Raw genomic sequence first — 19,994 nt, 5'->3', positions numbered from 1 at the left:
TCACTTTGCTGTACACCTGAAACTAACACAACAATGTTAATCAACTGTACTCCAATATAAAATAAAAATTTAAAAAATGTTTGGTTAAGATATTATAAAATATAATCACTCTATAATATTCTGACCCTATACAGTACCCACTTACTGAGACACTATTCACTTTAACTGGTTTAACTACATAGAAAATTTTTAAATAAATGAACTGGATGACAAGATTATAAAAAACTCCACACATAATGCCTGAAATTAATTTGATGACTTTAGTTTTGTAATAGAGTTGTACAGGTGGTCCCAGTCTATTTTTTAATCTAGTTTCCTCTTCATTTCAGTGTGGGAGGCATGCAAAATCAGATGTCATGTAATTTTAACATGAGGTACAAACTGTACTAAGGCTGACTCTTCTACACACTCAGTAATGCTGTTCTGTCCATAGTTTTAAGCCAAACCCCTGGTTGACCCAGCTATGGTATAACCAGACTTTGGCTAATGGGAGTGCTTTAAAGATGGGGTGATACTGAGCTCTTTCAGTAAGGTTGGGAATGGAAAGGTCCTTGGACCTTTCAATTTAATTCCATTAAAAATGGTATCAGATTCAGATTTTGGGACACCCACATGAATGACGCATTTCTTTCCTTTAAGGAGGATGAAATCTAATCATTTAGCTCTGAGTATGCAGTACAATTAAGTGAGTTGGGTAATTTTGCATAAAGACCAACAGACTATTTTCCTAAAATGACTCCACTTTTTTTTTTTTTTGCGGTACGCAGGCCTCTCACTGTTGTGGCCTCTCCCGTTGCAGAGCACAGGCTCCGGATGCACAGGCTCAGTGGCCATGGCTCACGGGCCCAGCCGCTCTGCGGCATGTGGGATCTTCCCAGACCAGGGCATGAACCCGTGTCCCCTGCATTGGCAGGCGGACTCTCAACCACTGCGCCACCAGGGAAGCCCTAAATGACTCCTCTTATCTTTGCAAGCCTATGAACTGTTTGTGGATTTTTGTTTTTCTTTTCTTTACTCTTCTCTGCTTTCCCAGGGATAAATAACTTTTTCAACATAAGGTATGTATAAATATAAAGTTTATTTAGCATAGTGTTTAGAAAAATAAGTTCACATCATTTCAGAAAACAAATAAAACACTTAATTGTCCAGGCATAAACCCCTATTACAGTACAACATACATACTTTAGATCTCTTTGGTTGGGTAATTAAGCACAGAAATGTTCTGGGACATGCTCTGTGTGCCATCACCTAACAGTGCAGTATAGACTCTGTTACCCCACCCCATGATATACATTCTGTATAGATTTTCTCTTTGTGTAAGGCACAGTAAAACCATATTGAGTATATAACTGGTTGCCTCTAAACATACAGTACATGCAACAAAAGAATAAAAAAATTTTGAGAACCCTGAAAGCCAAAAGAGTCACATGCTATACAATTTTGAGTAACAAAATGTGTGGTGGTAATAAGAAATTAACGTAAAATGTATCAGTTAGATACAAAATAACTGTTAAGACTCTATTATCTAAGCTCTAAGAAGACTTTGAAACATCTTCTATAAAATGTAATTCTTTTCTCCACAGTTTTCCTGAATTATTTATATTTTTATGATGAGATGATCTGTCAAAAACATTTTAAAGAATGAAGAACTTCTGGTTATGTACTAATGCACACTTGTCTAACATGTAGTAGGGCAGGCTGCAATATCTACCCAATTATCCAGCTTTTAACATGCAAGATGCAAGGGCATCTACAGGGAGATTTAAGGTCAGTGTGCAATTCAGCTATGAACTTTATCTATGGCTATAACATCTACCTGCCTTTCGTAACACAAGAAAGGCACTGAAACGTGTATAATTCACTCTTTTCTTTACTATGAATATACATGAGCTATAAAGCAGTACAACACAGGTGCTCTTGCTTGACCGAGGAACAAATGCACCTTCTCTTTAAACAACAGGCTGTCCTTTAGTGGATGTAACTAAGAGCTATATATCAATTCTGACTGATAGAGTGCATAGATAGGCTCACACAGCCAGCAGCAGGGGTTAGGGTTTGCAGGGAGTTATTTATCCCTATTCTGATTCCTCTTTGGGGATCATTAGAGGGTCATTTGCAGCATCTTCAAGCATTGGTTTACATAGAGGGAAATTCTGACAAGGGTTCTGAGTCTGGCCCTTGGTACTGCAAAAAAACATTTGCAATTCTGTGCAAGGAGATCATGGGGTTTATCTTATTTCATTCCCATATATATGGGTTACATAACAACTGGCCCTTATTTTACCGAAAAAATAGAAAAGAACAAGTTCTTTATAATGTGCATTGATTCTTACCTGGTATATTGTATAGCTACCTGGAGTAATTGTAGGGGTATAATTACATCATGTTGGAGTATGAATAGGTTTCCTAGGTAAGTCTTAAGTTTTGTGCTATCTTTTCTCTTTCTTAAGGAAGAAAAGAGGAAGAACTGTGAATAAAAGAGAGGCTTATATTTTTGGAAGACACAAAACTTTTCCTGTTATATATATGTATATATAACATATATAACTTTTTAAACCTTCCCATCTTTCTTATTGGATGGGTATTTTAAAATAATTAACAAACTCTTGATATTTGCAGCAATCAAGTGGAAAACATCATTTTCATGTAAACTGCACTATAGACCCATGTACTTAATCTCAGTAACATGATCAGCACACACCCAAAGAAACAAGCTGTATAAGTAGTGGTGGAGTGGAACAGAACTCTAAAAAACCTGATGTTGTAAAACAAAACAAAACAAAACAACACGTAATTTCAGCAGTTTAGGAACATTCGCTAATTCCATAAAAAAATGGGATCTAAGTTCTTTATCAAAATGATGGGGGAGAAAAAAGATGATGGGGGAGGAATTCTTCAAAGGGCTCTTCACCTATGCCTGCAAGTTCCATTTGCAATAACAACAAAAGTTAAATCCTCTATGGCCCTTATTCAACATGCTGGGCTGATGGGCATGTAGACATTACAGTGGACCCTTTGTTCTGATCTTAAAGAAAGCAAGATGTGGTGACATCTTCATGTTCAACAACTTTCTGTCATCTCTGAAGAGATCATTTTCTCACTTTTCTTGCTTTTCAGAGACCAGAGACTTTACTCACTACATAAATGTATTTGTATTATTACATCTTCTGTTCAGAGTCCTGATAAAAACTGTAACCACAGCTCACAACATTATCAAACAAGCTTCTTACGGAAACCCCGAAAGATTTACTCTTAAAGAAGAGGTGATAATATAGTGCAAACAACAGTCATATGTCATAATGTAACAACTGAGTTAAAACATTTAGAACTAAGTTTCAACAGGACATAATTCAGCTCAATAGAAGTTACATATTCTTTCTTTCCTTTAAAATGGTTGTTTTCATAGCCTCCAGAATTGGTTTTACATGATAGTCTATAACTGTTACTTCTTTGTAATGAAAAGTATCAACAATAATTAATTGTTCAACTGCTTGCATCATAAACATTAACTCTAATAATATAAGTGAAACTTAAGTTCTTCAGATTTAGAGCAATTCTGTGAAATTAACCCTGTTGGATAGTAGAAAGGAGTCATCAGTGCTTCTGTTGAAACTTCTGTACCTTAGTAAGATAATAAAAAGGCCACAAGGTAAAAAGGCACATAGAATTCTGTAGAAAATATATTTAAATGAGTCATAGTTGCTAAATAAAGAACAAGGATGTGAAAAAAAGTACCAAAATTCCAATACTGGGAGTCAGATTTCTTGTTTCAGTGTTATTAATATTGAACTTAATAGACTCCTGATAAAAATCATTACTTTTAAAATCCTACAAAAAGTAAAACTTTGTTGGAAATAACTGTTCACTTCCTGTTCAAACAATAAAAATAAATTAAACAGTACGAAAACATTTTTCTTTTCAGTTCATAGTGTCTGAAGTATAAGAGAAACATATACAGCATAAATAAAATTCACTGTAATTACCCAAATTCTTGCTTATAGGACTAATATATTTACACTCATACTGAAGTTTGTTTCAGAGTTTTTAGTGGAGTTGCAAACTTTCTCAGCCACAGTGAACTATTAGCAATCACATTTGGAAACGTATAGAGACAAGCCAAGACTTTCACAAAAATGCTGAAAAACAGAAATGCATATATTCAAAAATATACCCTTAGAATAGTGTAGAGTACCTTTTATGCTTCTTAACCTTACCAATGCCCGTGGAGTAAAAGTAAACAAAAAGAATTGTATTGTTTCTAACGCTCTGTAGTGATATTTAATTTTCTACTTTAAGTGTATACATTTTTAATTTAGAAAACTATTTATCAAGTTCCATTTGATCTTAGAATTATGTTAAGTCAACCAAATGATACACTTTGACTTCTTGATATATTTCATCTTGCTCCTCTGTCTCCATCTATTTAAAAGAGAACACATGTGAACAAAAAGTCTGCAATAATGCAGTTCTACTCCTGCATATTTAACTGTGATCTTCATGCAGATCAATCCAAAGTCTCTTGAATGCATTTACTTGCAAAACTAATGTTTCCCTTCAAATGGGAAAATCCTTTATGTCCTCAGGTCTTCATGAAAAGATTTGCCTACTGATGCCAGGGAAAAAAAAAGAAATTAAGTTTACAAGTCTTGCATCTCTTCATCCAATTGGACAGTCTGGAGCTTGGCAAGCTCTTTTTTGTCTGTTTCCAGGTCTTCACAGACAGTCTCAACCATGCCCTCTAGGACATACTTGGATTTGGAGTCCAGCATCATTAAGTTGCTTGTTGCTTTGCTCTCAGAATTTGTTAAGAAATTCTCTTTTATGTTAGCTACTGATTGCATAACCAAATGATGTTCTCTGACAAAATCCTGGTGTACTGTAGGGGAGGGGTGACTCACCTGGGCTTCAGCTGTGGGAACTATTTCCCCAAGGGCAGCCTGGGTCATGGGTACTGATAATAGATCTTGACCAGTAATAAGGGAGCAGTTCTGAAGAGTTGCATAGTTTGTGTTGCTGACAGATGTCACAGTAGATTTGCTTGCCACAGGTGCAGACATTGGCTGGCTATCAGCAATGTCAGGGTTTAGCTCAGTGGGGTTTAGTAGGGTAGGGGGAGTCAGGGAAAAATTGTGAGTTGGGGATACATTAACTAAGGAGGAGGACAGTGGGTGGAGGCCACTTCCCGAGATACTTTCAGAAGACAGGTTTGCATTTACTTGTGCATTCTGATTGACAGGCATCAACTGAGAAAACACCAGGCTCCTCTCCACGCCCTCCTGTTTAACAGATCCTATAGTCTGGCCTGAATTAGGAACAGTGTATACCACTGCACTGGGAGCAAGAGAGCTCAAGAAAACCTTTCCTTGCTGGACTGTGGCAGACTCACTTGTAAATGTGCTCCCATCTGAAGTGCTTGAATTTACTGAAATATTACCTAAAAAAAAAAAAAGTACAGATTATCATTGATGGGGCTGATAAGGAAAGAAAAAAGTTACTTTTTTACACACATGATTTTTCTCAGGTTCCGCAGAATCACCCTGAGCACTTAAAACTACAGATTTCAAGGCTCCGCTCCTGAGAATCTATCTGACTCAGTAAATCCCAGAACAGGTGTATTTTTAACTCCTTGAGTAATTCTGGTGATGAAGCGGGAGCGAGAACTGCTGGCTTAGAAATCACATGTGAAAAAAAATTTTTTTGTTTCCAAGTTCTAATTTCAGTCAAGTTTCTGGTTCAGTATTACTGAGACTTGATATCTCTCAACTAGTTGATAGTTATTGCTCGCTCTGCCAGTTAGAACTAGAAAACACAAATGTGAAAGAGAATGCCTTTGTTCAGGGCAAGCTCAGTAACTGACATAAAATATAAACGGAAATGCAGAAAATACCACATAAATGAGTTACCCTGGGGCTTACAGTTAACCATATAAACCTGTACAGACAAGTTGCAAAGTTTCACCAAACTAACCATAATGTCAAGTCAACAAAACATTCAAGTTTTTTTTTTTTCCTTTTGTAGTGCTAGTTCTGAATTTTCAGTGTTGTAGTGACAGGAAGAATTAATGATAATAATGAAATGTGCTTTTTAAAATACAGATTAACATAAAGAGCTAGAGCTAATGCTTCTGTAAAAGGTTTGTATCTTTTGAGACTCTCATTATAATGTTCTACAGAGACCAGAAGTAGAAAAAGAAATATAAGTAGAAAGCTGAGTTGTTCAAATCAGCTAACTCAGACAATGCAGACGAATTAGACCCCCTTCCCCCCAACTCACACCATCAAATAAAACCCTTTTCTTTCTGAGTCTTTTCCTAGGCACAGCGAAATAATGGCAATTATCTTGGCATTAAAGGAAAGATGGACATGGGGGAGTTTTGTGACCGAATAATTCAAGTAGGATGTTTACCCTGATCTTGAGTTAGATGTTCAGTAAACTCTTCATTATTTTGAGAAAACAGCCTAATGTTAAAGGTAATTCACCTAAAACATTTCCCTCCTTGAATTAATAGAATAACTGTGATTATGTTGTCCCCTATATTGATAAATGTATGTCACAGGGCTGTTTATATGTCTTCCAAACATTTTTAAGCACCTTAAATGCAAAGGAATGGCTTTAAACAAACAAAAATTGAAAACACTTTATCTGAACTTAAGAAAAATATTTCTTCATGTGTTTGAGCTCTTCTCTAACGTAAATCTTTGTTCCAGGTTAAACAAACTAAAAAGGCTTTAAAATTCTTGTTGACTACTAAACTGTAGCAAAAGACATCTGAAATAGATGGTTACTTTGTTGTGTGTATGCGTTTGTGAAATTGTTTGCCAGTGTATTTGTGAACAAAATGATTCATTATTTTTTGATAGGGCTATATATAATATAATAGGTGTGACATTTTCCCAAACTGCTATGGAATATAAATAATATAATATTTCTAAATGTGTAGATATTATAAAATACATAGATGAAGGGGGAAAAGCAGATGTGATCTAAAACTTGATATTTAAGTATAGCTGCAATTGAATTATAAATTGAACAATCATTTTAAAATCAGTTAAAAAAATCCAGCTGAGAAATGATATAGGTACAAAGTATAATTTTATAATGATGCTTAAAAAAAACCTTATTTACTCAGATTATAAAGTGAGCAAAAGATGTAGAGATTCTGCTTTTCTATATAAATTTCGACTATAGAAAGATAATCTACCTTGTCTAGCCATTTTTAAGAAAGGCTTGGTATCTGTTTTGAGAAAGGCTGAATCTCCAAATGCTTTACTGAGAACTGCAATACACAGTTACTCTAAGGGAACGTTGTTTCCTGGGCCATCTGGTTAAACTTATGTCTTCAACTCACCCAGACAAGTCTAAGGATTGACAGCTCTGTCATTTGATCTTAGCTACTTTAACTGAAAATGCTGCTCTTATTCATATTAAATGTCCCATTTTAAGAATTAGCTATTAGTTTGTAACAATTTCTATGGTAGCACTTTTATAGTTTATGTGTGAGAAGTACTCCTGCTTTTCTCCTCCCCCAATGTACATACCATGCTTTTTGCTCAAATTTGTTGTCTTTAAAATGTTACCTACTATTTGGAAATTTCCTAAAGAGAGAAAAAGGGTTAGATCCACATTAAAGTATTGTAAACTAAGCACTTTGGCTTTCCCTGTGGTTTTCCTATTTTTGCCCTGTGTTGGATAGTGACTAAGCTTAATCCTTTCCATAGCCTGGAACAATGAAGAAATAAATAGCATGCTGCAAGACTGTTGTGTGTTACTATACTACCATTTTACCTAAAGAGAAACAAATGAACAGAATGGAATTTACTGCACAACAATTCTTCCATTAATGCCTCAAACAAACTGAAGTAGACCATAGTTGTGGAAACAAGAGTTGTGTATAAATTGAGTTTTGTTTTTTTTTTTTTGGATAAAACCATTTTACAGGAAGCTGATCTTTAAGGCAAACAGTTACTTATTTTGTTTTGGTAAAAATTTGGACTTTCAGATTTGCTTCCAGGAAGGCAAATATGCACTAACATCTCCCACTCCTGAATTCAAGCATTTCTGCAACCTCCACTGCCATTCTAACCATTCCTGTTTCTGTAGAGAAACAAAGACACAGAGCCATCCAGATTTGCTTAAAGTCATTGAAGAGCTGGCATATCAGCCTCAGGTTTCCCAAATTTCAGATCAGTGCTTCCTTTAGCAGATGCCTTAGTAAAGCCACCAACATATAAAATAAGGCTTACAGTTACCTCCATAAATAAAGCCACACATTTAGGGGGCAAGTATACATGCATAGCAACAATCACATACTCCTCTGTTTTCCCTTTAGGTCTGTTAGTCTTACTTATAGGAGGAACATGAATCAAATGCAAATGATCCAGTCTCTTTAGCTCACTCTTCTAAAACTCCTTTTGGTCAAATAAATAATGCTTAGGTGAAGTCTACACATTCTTACCAACTGCTTGACTTATTTTGTGTTCTAGCAATATTATTAATTTTTAATCTTAAAATGTCAAGCAGTGGGTTATTTTGTAAGTATCGATTGACTTAGCATATTTCTATAATTGTAGAACTGGCAGGATTTGCTGCGAACTGTATTTTTCCATTCAGTTGTTGGGAAAATAAGAACCCACCCCCATGATGCCAGGGAACAAAGCAAGCTGGATATTACATGGATGCTGTGAAGAAAGAGGAACAAATCAAGGCTATTCTGCAGCTGTGGCAGCCAGTAAGTTACCTGAACAGTAACAGCAATCTATAGCTCTCACCAAATGCGTCATTTACAGCAGCTGGCTAAAACATTCACTGGTGCATTACGGAACCAAACCAGACTTTTACCTTGTGAAGCTGCCACTGAAACAGGAGGCAGCTGCAGTGGAGAGAATCCAATGCTCCCATTAAGGAACTGACTGCTTGCTCCGGAATTGGGGATCTGGACGATGCCATACTGGTTGATTTGCACTGGTGTGGTAAAAGTCACTACAGAACCTCCATCCTGGGAAGCCACTGTTTGAATACCTTCTCTTTTCACCTCAGTGCTGGGTATCAGCCCTGGGAATGACACAGGAGCACTGGGGCTGTATGAGGTGGTGGCTGCTGAGTTAGCTGAAGAACTCTGGAGAACTTTGAATTCCTTCACATCCTGGGAGGTAGACCCCAGTATGTCAGTCATGGATATACCATTGCTCACAATGTTTGATGCCATTTTTGGTGGGTTCAGTGACACTGTCTGTGTATTTCCCACACTTAATCCATTAAGGATAACTCCATTGGGTCCCTGAATGAAAGAATTACCATTAATGAAGACAGGTGAAGTACTGGCAGGTACCAAACTTCCATTCAACAAAACTCCAGAAGAGCTTAATGATATTTTAGCATTTCCAATTTGTTGCATATACACTGGCTCCATGTGACTGGAAAGGCTGAGGTTGGTGACACCATCGGATGAACTGGAGAGTGGATGAGGAGACAAATCTTCATGACCCTTGCTGGATTCATCTTCAGTGCTAGGATTGCCGTCCGACTCACTGTACAGAGGAGGAAATCAAGACATTCAGAAAGTCATGGGAATGACAATCTACATAGTGCCAACTGTTTGGAAAACCAGCCTCTAATCCCATTAAAGGTAGTGTTTAAGGAAAGCACAGCAGGAAGTCTTCTAGTCTTGTTTTAGCTATGAGGCCTTTCAGCAGATTCTGACCAGGGCATCTGAGAAGAGGAACTCTCATGTCTCCATCACCTTTACTAATAATAAGTTCAGAGAAAGTCCAGAGGTCTAAAAGATATAAATTCAGCTAATAGGATTTACAGAATTGTCTACATGTTTTTATAGCATTGAAGTTATTTATTACTGTTAAATATGCTGCTACCTATACCACAGGAAAAAAACTCATTAAAGGGGTGGTCAGTCATTTCTGTTTAGGAACTCTTTCCTTTCCCCTCAAACCAATTCTGATTAGTGTGATTTTGGAGGTCAATGAAACTGTCAAAGGAGCAGGAGGTGGGAAGTACTCAGCTTTGTCTGCCAGCTAGTTAACAAGAGATCATTTTCTCACCTGCTCCCAAACTTCTACTCCACCAGACTGACAACTGTCTCATTCAACAAAGTGGCTGTCTTGTTGTGGGAAAGGCACTTTCAACCCAAGAACTGTTAGGTGCAGTCGCCTTTGAATCCAAAGAAAGCCATAGGGGCCTATTTAACAAACACCATCCAATGCCCTGGTGAGGTGGGAGGGAAAGGGTGTGGGTCACTAAGTGGCCTTGTACCTATCAGACCCCTTCCCCAGCACCCTCAGTCCTTCTGTTCTGTTCCAAACAATACTGGGTTCCTCAGCTCTCCGATTTGGGGGTAAATACCAAATCTGGGGAGGGGTAGTGGTGGGTGTTTCCCATTTGGTCTGAGGCTGGGCCGGGGGAGAAAGGATGGTAGGACAGAGGCAGTTGGGAGCGCGGCGGGACTTGGCCCGGTAGAAGATCCGACATCTCTGCAGTGCCCCGAGGCCAGTTCGCTTTCTTGCCGAGGGGAGGGGATTACCCCGGCTTTGGACTGCGGGGCCAGGGGCGCAGAAGGCGCTTTGATTTACGAGCTGAGGCTGAGCCGCCGTCGCCGTCTGCGAGGGTGACTCACCGGGGATGCGGGTGGGAGGTAGATCCGGAAACGGGCCTCAACCAGGCAACTGGGCTGGGAGCGTGTGTGTGTGTTGTGGGGGCGAAGCAGGCTGAGTGTGGTTGCGGAGACGCGGGGAACGCGCCCGGCCAGGGAGTGGAGGCTCCAGGGCAGCTGGCCGGCGCGCCGCGCCCGCTCCCCAACCCCCTACCCCCTGCCCATCGGATTCCGTCGCCGACAGGATCCGCCGCCTCAAGCAGGCACGGGGACAGGTGGCGTGGAGTTACCAAGGCGCCTCCTCTGGTCGCCCCCGCAAGTCTGCGGAGGGGTGCACGCAGGTCGCAGTGCGTGTTTTGTTTTGGTTACCGCGAGGCCGGGTTAGGGCACGGAGCCTCCCTCCTGCCTTGGGCGAGAAACGGGCAGGAGCGGCCCGCGGCGGGCTCTGGAACGCGCCGAGTGATCACCTTCTCCCCGCCGGGCCGGGCTCCCCGGCTCCCAGATTCCTCCCCTGAGCAGAACCTTCGAGCTGCTTTTGGATTCTTTCTCTCCTTTCCCCGCGGGGCTGGCGACACCATCCCTTTCGGCGACCTTCTCTTTACTTTGTCCAACAATACACACAGACCAGGTGTCTGACTCAGGAGGACGTATAAAAGAGGAGGAAAACCCGGTATTTTCTACCGGTTGGGAAAAAATACCTGGCAGTCAAAAAGTTCAAACCCGCCAGGGTGGGCGCTCAAAGAGGTGCGGAGTGGATAGCGCCCACCAGTCCTTCCCTGCTGTCCGCCTGGTGCCAGCCTGCCCCCAGCCCCAATCACCACACCAGGAGGGAGCCCCGCAGGGTTCGGGGGCCGGTGAAGCCGCCCTCTAGCCCCACCACCCCGGCGGCGCTGAAATTCGATCCGAAGGAGTTCAGAATCAGGTTTCAAAACACCGCAGAGCCGAGCCGCACCAACACCCCACAGTTGCCGCGGCCGCGAAGGGAACCACAGCGGGCAGGGTGAATGATTAACTCTGTCATATAAAACCTCGACGTCCCCAGACCCCCTTCTGCGCTTCCAGACCCCACCAACTTTCTTCTCCCTCCGGAGCGGCCACGGCCACCTCCAGCGCCTGCCTAGGGCAGCCGAACCCTGAGGGTCCGGGAGCGCGTGCGCGCGCCGGGCCGGCGTGACCCCGTGGAGGTGCAGACCCCGGCGGGCGCTGGCAACCTCCGTGGGCATCGGGCGGCAGCGAGAACTGCCTTTCCGGCGTCTACACACGATCCTTCGCCCGGCCAGAACCGGGGAGAGATTGGCAACTTCAAAGCCAGAGGGATGGGGGTGGGAAACCGGGCAGCAGTGACCAGCCGAGGTGGGGGCGGGGACTGAGACCTAGGCGGGCGACCAGAAACTTCTGGGGGGAGGTGGGGGGAGGGTAAGGAGCAAGGTTCCCCCGCCCCTCGCCGCCGCCGCCCCCCTCCTCCCCCAGCCGGGGAGAGAGGTGGGGGGCGGGGAGAGGTGGGCAGCCGGACCAGGCTAGTGGGGAAGGTAAGCGCCATGTTTGCGAGCACTTGGAGGAAAAGAAAGCTGGGAAGGGGGTTGGGGAGAGGAAGGGGGAGGAGGAGGAAAGTTGGCGCTCACCTTTTGGACTGGGTCTCAGAGGGGTTCCGATCGCGCTGCCGGCGGTTCTTGAACCAGTTGCTGACCTGGGTGAGGGAGAGGCCGGTGATCTTGGCCAGGTGCCGCTTCTCGGCGGGCGAAGGGTAGCGATTCTGCTTGTAGAGCTCCTTGAGCGCGTTGCGCGACTTCTCCTTGAAACAATACACCGTCTCCTCGCCGTCCCAGATGGTGCGGGGCAGGGGAAATTTCCTGCGCAGCCGGTACTTGTCCACGGCGCCCAGCGGCCGGCCGCGGGCTCGCTCGGCCTCGGTGTAGCGCGCCTTGTACCAGAGCTGCTGCAGCAGCGGGTGGTTGGCCGACTCGAAGCTGTGGCTCTCGAGGATGCTGTAGAGCTCAGGGTAGATGCCCTGGTGGAAGGCCACCAGCGCCCGCGCCTTCAGCAGGCTCTCGTTGCCACGTAGCAGGTCGCTCTGGGGCAGGGACCACAGGAACCGGGCCAGGCGGTCCAGGTTGCCCCCCTGCTGCAGCGCCTCGCACACGCAGGCGACATGGTCGGGCGAGAAGGCCAGTGGGGTCTGCGCGGCGGCGGCGGCCGCGGCGGCGGCGGCCGCGGCGTGGTGGTGCCTGCCCAGAAGTTCCGAGTGGAGTTGTACCTGATCCGCCGCCGCTCCGGCCGCCGCAGCTGCAGCCACTGCCCCTTCCTCTCCGCTCACCCTGGCGGCGGTGGTCGCGGCGTCCCCCGGCTCCAGGGGGAAAGGGGCTGGAGCCGGGGGGCTCAGCCCCGCCGCCGCGCCCCCCGCCACTTCTCGGGGCGCCTCCTGCCCTTCCGAGGCGCTTTCCATCCCATTCTCCTGCTTGATGTCCGCCGCACTTGCAATCTGCCCGGTGGGGGAGGAAGAGGACATTTTTTTGTTGTTTATTTTCCTCCCTCCCTCACTCCCTCGCACTCTTTTCCTCTTTCTTTTCCCCTCTCTTACTCCTCCTTCTTCGTGTCCCTCCCCCCTCCCCCCCTCCGGAAAGCCCACTCCCTCCCTCCCGGTTTCGGCTGGATCTGGCCGATCAGGTTTCCCCCCGGCCACGCAGTCACCATTAAGATAGCTGCTAGAGCAAAGTAGTGTAAAAGGATAGCTGCTTTCTGCCGTTCCCCCAACGTGACTCCTCCGGTTGCTGCATACTATATGGCACTGGCGGCCCGGCCGGCCCGGCCGCGCCACCTCATTGGCTATTTCACATTCAGAGGGAGGAGGAGACACCGTTTCTATCCCTGTCGATCACCCGCCTCCCACTCCACCCCTTGCCGTTCCCTCTCCCCCTGACCCCCAGGCACCTATACCTGAAGGGAAACACCGACATTCTTTTCAGGCCCTGCTCCTGGGCGGGAACATGCCTAATGTGGCCTGAAAACTGGACAACAGACTCTTTCAAAGAGAGTCTCTACGATTCCAGTGGGAACATTAATTATGTGGCCTTAAGGTCCGGATGCGAAACTCTTAACAAAGAGACCACCCTCAGCATCTAGATGACAAAATTTCAGAGGACAATTCAGAAGCCTCCCTGGTGTCTCTCTACTGGCCTTCACCCCCTTTTCAGATGTCTTCATTAAGGATTTTTATTCAAAAGGGTCAAGAATAAAATGGCACTAGGGAATGCTCTAAGGGGGAAGCACTCACAGTAAATTAAAATTCCAAAGGCGGGGGGAATGCTTGAAAACGGTATAAATAGCCCATTGAGAACACAAAAACAAGAAGCCTTCAAAAAAATGTGTTTAACCTTAAGTCACTTGGCGGGCTGGCAACCCAACTGAGTTGAACGTGTTACAACTGAACGTACAGAATGTTTTACCATAGGTTTATCCTGGGTCGGTAGGGTGGAAGAGATCTAACTTTTAGATTATAATAACAGCATGGAAATTTCAGCCTCTATATGAACATTTAAAATATAAGTGTATGAACAGTTTTTTGGAGATGATATTCCTGGTAGAAACCACCTCTGTGTGCAGGTGTCTTGGAGGAGATCATTGCGGGATCAGCAGCCATTTCCACAGCATAAACAGATGGGAGACTGCCCTTTGGCTTGAGGTGAAGTGCCCGTGGGGGTGGAGTCTGCTGCTTTCTGCAGCTGTGTCTCTTTCCTTCATGGTTTGCATGAGGTCTTCACTCAAAAAAAGATGAACCTATCTCTGCTTCTCTGATGACTGTGGGTCAGTTGGGTCTACCTGCTGGTACTCTTTCTCAAAAATCCAACATTTTAATGACATCATCCTAACCTTTACTTCTGGGTGGCTTTGTGTTGTTTCTGCTCCCCAATTACCCATAAATGCTTACTTCAGCATATTATAAAGCATCTGTTTAGGTCACCTGCTATCGTGATCAGCTTGATGAGGTTTTCCTTTTTTTGTGGACAGGCTGCATTTTTATTGCTGGTCAACGATCAAGGTGTCATTTGAGTTTGGACTTAACTTGCTTTTGTACTACACTAATGAAGCCAGCCAGCACTGACATCTCTGGTAGATTCAAAATTTATAATTATGGAAAAGACCACACGTTTCTACCCCATTGGAAATACCCAGTTGGGTATTGGACTGCTGGATGATATCTGAGATTCATAACTTCCTTGACTTTTAAAAAATATACTTTTTATTTTAGAATAATTTTGACTTACAATACAGTCTTAAAAAGAGTACAGAGTTCCCACCTACTCTTTACCTAATTTCCCATAATGTTAACACCTTATATTATAATGATACTTTGTCCAAACAAATTAACATTGGCGCAATACTATTAACTAAACTCCAGACCTCTCTTTGGACTCACCAGTTTTTTCGCTAATATCTGTCTTCTGTTTCTCTATCCAATCCAGGATACTACGTTCCATTTAGTTGCTTGAATTTTTAAAGTTTGTATATCAGAGCAAAGTAGACAGGAGGTAGTGTGGTTTAGTGGAAAGGATGTGGATTTGGGGATCAGCTAGCTAGATGTAGGTTTAATCCTAGCTCTGCCATTTATTAGCTACTTGACTATAAAAAGTGGACAGGATTGTTGTGAGGATTAAATGAGATTAGATGTGCCAAAAAGCACCTGGCACATAATTAATCTTTGTTAAATGTTTCTTATCTTCTTCCTGATAGTGCAAAGTAGGAAACTTTTCAATTATATATACCTAATGAAAATTCATTTGGCTATATTATAGGGCTTTCCAAGTTCAGGTCATAGGAGTCTTCAGGTTTATTATCAATCAAATGTAGTGCATTGACTTGGAAAACCATGTATTGGGTTTCTGCATGTCTTCTGTATATTTGCCTCCAGAGTACCAAGTTCAACAGATTATATAGAAGCAGCAATGGCCTTTTATGATATCTGTAGCCTGTGGCTACACTGGTATTCTGTAGCTCCAGGAGGAGATTCCTATAGGACCAGAAGTGAAATCCAACACCAGGCTCCGGATTCCTTTAGCTGGCTGAGCCTCAGAGCTCATTCTGGCAGCATTTCAAAGTGGATTGGAAGCCCTTGACTCAAACATGGTCAGCTACATTAGAATAGAACAGCAGACTTGAGGGTGTGTGGAGTTAATCTCAGAGTACTTGTTTTGCCAAATGACTTGTAAAATTGATGAATACTTGCTTCTACTTCCTATGTCTGCCATGCTGTGAACATTGAGTCTGCTGTGCTGATATGTAGTCTAAAGCTGTGTTTTGATTTGGGGAAACAGAGTTGAGGTTGGGATTGTGTAAGGGTGAAAACTAAGCTGCTTGTGTCTGTATCTTTTCCTTCCTGCCTGAAGGTAATGATGAGCAATATAGAAATATAGAAATCTTTTGCCATTTTAGTGTAGTGAAGAAAATCTTGTTCAGCACAAAATTTTGCACTTTGCTTGAATATATTTAGTGGTGTGGCCATCAAGAATGGAGATTTCCTTTTTAAAGGCTGACTTTGGCTGTCTGGAAGATAGTGGGAAGGCTATATATCTGTATCTTGGTCAGTTATTTCTACCACAGAAAGCTTATGTAGTGGTAATATTAAGGAAGTTAGGTTCTAAAGTAGTTTCCCAGGTAGAGGAGGTGTTCCACTGTTATTTAATGACCAATGGTTGATGATATGTAATCAGCATTTCTGAAGGATCATTCATTTGCCAAATATTTATTGAGTCCTGATTAAGTACATGGTATTGCATTACATACTGAAGGATAGAAAGATGAATATATTGGGGTCTCTGACCCCGAGGAGCTTAAAATCTGGTGGGGGAAGTAAGACATATTTGTAAGTAAATACAATACAGGGTATACAAGTGGTGAAGATAAAGAGACTAATTTTGAGAGGTGGAAGGCAATTGGGGATGGATTTTTAGCTGGGTCTTTTTTTTTTTTTTTTTTTTGCGATATGCGGGCCTCTTACTGTTGTGGCCTCTCCCGCTGTGGAGCACAGGCTCCGGACGCGCAGGCTCAGCGGCCATGGCTCACGGGCCCAGCCGCTCCGCGGCACAGGGGATCCTCCCGGACTGGGGCACGAACCGCGTCCCCTGCATTGGCAGGCGGACTCTCAACCACTGCGCCACCAGGGAAGCCCGAGCTGGCGTCTTTAAAGACAAGAATTTTGAGAGTTCAAGGATAGAGTTCATTAGAGGCAGAGGGAACAAAGCATGGAGCCATGAAGGTGTGTGGTTTATTTCTGAATATATTGAGTAATTCAGTGTGTCTGGAGTGTGGGTTTTATGTAGGTGTGTGAGGGGAGATTAGCTTAAAAGGCATGTTGGGGACAAATTATGAGGGACTTCAAATGAAATGCTCATTTTGCTGTGGTGTGGTGGACACAGTGGTCTGTGTATAGTGGCTGTGTTGTACATAATATCATGGCCATATTGTCGACTGGTCGAGGGATGGGCACTGGCCCCAAACCAAAACAGTCAGAGTCCTTTTCTAGGATTTTTCAAACTTGCATGAAGAAAAGAATTAAGATTGGTAGAGGGAGTCTTGGAGGTAATGCTTGGGAGTTCTCAGTGACCAAGCTGTCTGCCTGTTGAGGACGCTGATGAGCAGTAGGTGAGAGGGAGGGTGACCTAGTGAGTCACATGGGTGATAGTGGAGGGAAAAGATCCTGGCAGAGACTAAGTGCCAGGTTCTAGTCTTCTCCCAGGTGTAGCAGCATTTTTGCCTCTTTGAGGTGATATTAATTTCCCCAGGAGCCAGAAACCCCACTTGAACTGGCCTAGGCAAAAAGATGAATTTTTTGGATCATGACACCAAACAATGGGAAGAGCAGAATGCAGCTGGTCAGACTTAAAGACCCATTCATTGTCCCTTTTCACTTGCCTCTGCCTCTCTCATCAAAGTAGTTTTAGTCTTTCCGAGGGGCTTTCCCCAGAAGGTTGGAAGCATGGCTTCCATTAGTTCCCAGCTCACATCTTCTAGCTTCAAGAGGCTCTGCTACTTTTTCCTTACTGCCAATTTGATAAATTCTAGGGAAGATCTCTGATTGGTCCAGTAAGGGTTGTATGTCAACCCACACAGGCCTGTAGGGGAGGAGGAGCTGTTTTCCATAAGAAGGGAGGAGGGATGCTATCTATAGTCAAGGGACAAAACAATAAAAGCCTTTAACATATAGGGAAGGCCCAACCTAGGTCCATGGCCTTGGGGCTGGAAAGGAAGGGCTGTGTTTGAGAAACATTGTCCCAGGGAGGTAGAATCTACTCTTAGGAATGCTAGAGGATGAGCAGATCTGGGAAGAGAAATAATGGGCTCCACTGGTCCACCTTTGGGATGCAGCTATCTTTAGAAATGTGGGAAACTTGATAGTTGGGTGGTTTTTACAAGGGCTGAGTTTCCATTTGAGTCAGAAGTCTGGTGCTGTCAGTGCTTTCCTCAAAGCTTTCTGACCATTCTGTATTAGTGAACTCCACCAGTGGTAATGGTATACTTTTCAGAGTTTCTGTTGTATGCGAGGCATTGTAATAGGGCCTTTGTATATGCACGTCATGTAATTTAATCATTACAACACCCTGTGAAATGTATTATATGGAGGAAGGAAACTGAGGTAAAGGAGGATAAGAAATTTGGCTCAAAAACAGGTCTGTTTTAAAAGAAGGACAGGCTCTCCCTAGTACATTACATGCCTCTTGTAGATACTACTGCTAATAAAACCTATACTCCTCTTAATAATGGCTAACAGTTACTGAGCTCTTACTCTGCACTAGTTGTATCCTCAGTCCTCTGTGCTAGTTGTGCTGGTGTTATCCTCATCTTATATTTGGGAAAACTGAGGCCCTTGATCATGCAGCTAGTAAGTGAGGAAGCCAGCACTTGAATCCAGCTCTCTTAGTGCCGGGGCCAAATCTATAAGCACTACTTTCTGCTGCCTCTAGCTCCATGAGTAATGCTTATCTGATAGAGTTCCAAGTCAGCTGTTGCTACCGTGCTTCTCTGACAGTAATTTCCAACCTGGGAAAAAGATAGAGTTGGTAGCAATGTTTCCTCCCATAATCTTCAGTGCTTTCTTTGACTTATTCTCAAGGTTTGGGAGAAAGGAACAGCAATTCACTGCACAAACTGGTTGAGGTCTCCTGTTCAAAGATATGATTAAAAGTGTCCTGGTGGTGACAAACAATAATGCCAACTTAATGGATGGGTTCTCAATGTAGTTTTGGCTAAAAATTTTATTTGCTCACTGATCATGTTCACTCTTTCACCAGAAGTTTCCTGTTCTGTTAAAATATAAAGATACAAAAAATTGCCTTTATTCTTAGAGAGCTTCACTTTGAGCTTATAATTGGTTTAGATGTGGTCTTTTTCAATAAATAGCAGCATAATGTCTCCAGGTCAGCACAGCGTTTGATATTGCCTATTTTAGTAAATTTACATTTGTTTAGCTTCTGTTAGTGAACAATATTATGATCCAGCAAATGACATGATTTATTTGTTAGGTGAATCCCTGATGTCTGTAGACTAATATAAAACCCTGTACTGCTGTGGCCTGCCTTGGTCTGTTGGTTCTCATATGTGGTATCCAGCTGTTTGTCAGGTTCTCCCTCCATAATCCATGGAAATCCCAACTGTATTGCCACATGGGTTACCTTTTGGGTTCACTGTTTAAAAAAAAGTGAGAGTTGGAATGTTCCTCTTTATGTTTTCATTGAAAAGAGAAAAACTGCTGTGAAAAATTAAAATTACTATGAGTGTATACAGCTGGTATTCATTTTATGGGTTAATTTGAAAAGCTTTATATGCCCACTTCTAATGGAGTTTGGGTCAGATTACAATATAGTGCTCAGCATAAAAAAATTTTCACATTACACTACTCTTTGATGTTCATTCATTCTTCATTTACTCTACTTATTCAACAAGTATAAACAAAACCTCCTTCAGGAGATGGATGTGTCCCTTATAGTGGGAGGAATTTATTATCTAATAGAGCTGTTTACATACTTCACTTTGCAGCCTGGATAAATTTAGTCAATATGACTTACAATTTCCAAAGAGATTCAGGCTCTCAGAGTGTAGAATTGCTGAAATAAAGCCTAGATTCCTGTGTAATCACCCCAGTATTTGGGGAAACCAATATTGTCTTGATTGGGAGGGTGGTAAGAGATATTAGAGCCAGCCGAAACCGTTAAGCATGCCTGACCATCTTGAGGTAAGCGGTTCTCTACAGATGCCAGATGTTATTTATAGAACTATTTTGACATTTAGTGAGAATCTGTAATATTTAGGGTTGGCGCAGAGACTTTCATTCTAAATAACTGTTCCAAACTTCATATCTGCGAATGCATATTATTTTCTGTGATTGCACGACTGTGCAAGT

The 19,994-nt window shown here is 42.8% G+C and overlaps 1 protein-coding gene across 2 annotated transcripts; it reads right to left on the bottom strand.

Moving 5' to 3' along the window:
* Positions 1 to 1,093: 1,093 nt before the first annotated feature.
* Positions 1,094 to 13,367, bottom strand: SIX4 (SIX homeobox 4). 2 transcript variants are annotated; one of them, XM_060096100.1, is made up of 4 exons: positions 13,292 to 13,367; positions 12,226 to 13,082; positions 8,839 to 9,527; positions 1,094 to 5,434 (listed from the first exon to the last, which is right to left on the bottom strand). In XM_060096100.1, the coding sequence occupies exons 1-4, from the start codon at positions 13,292 to 13,294 to the stop codon at positions 4,638 to 4,640; spliced, it is 2,346 nt and encodes a 781-aa protein (XP_059952083.1). In that variant the 5' UTR covers positions 13,295 to 13,367; the 3' UTR covers positions 1,094 to 4,637. The 2 variants fall into 2 exon arrangements, with proteins under 2 accessions (XP_059952083.1, XP_059952082.1); XM_060096099.1 differs by lacking the exon at positions 13,292 to 13,367 and having other exon boundaries at positions 12,226 to 13,181.
* Positions 13,368 to 19,994: the final 6,627 nt, after the last annotated feature.

The sequence above is a fragment of the Mesoplodon densirostris genome, chromosome 4, assembly GCF_025265405.1.
Source record: "Mesoplodon densirostris isolate mMesDen1 chromosome 4, mMesDen1 primary haplotype, whole genome shotgun sequence".
NCBI lineage: Eukaryota > Metazoa > Chordata > Mammalia > Artiodactyla > Ziphiidae > Mesoplodon > Mesoplodon densirostris.
The sequence above is the reverse complement of the archived record's forward strand: the minus strand, read 5'-3'. Positions and strand labels throughout refer to the sequence as shown.

Bases quoted from the DNA above. Each gene is read 5' to 3' on its own strand.
- SIX4 (XM_060096099.1), bottom strand. From the start codon at position 13,109: ATGTCCTCTTCCTCCCCCACCGGGCAGATTGCAAGTGCGGCGGACATC. The intron at 9,528-12,225 runs GTGAGCGCCAAC...TCCTCTGTACAG, and splicing joins TCTGAGACCCAGTCCAAAAG to TGAGTCGGACGGCAATCCTA. The intron at 5,435-8,838 runs GTAAAAGTCTGG...TTTTTTTTTTAG, and splicing joins TTCAGTGGCAGCTTCACAAG to GTAATATTTCAGTAAATTCA.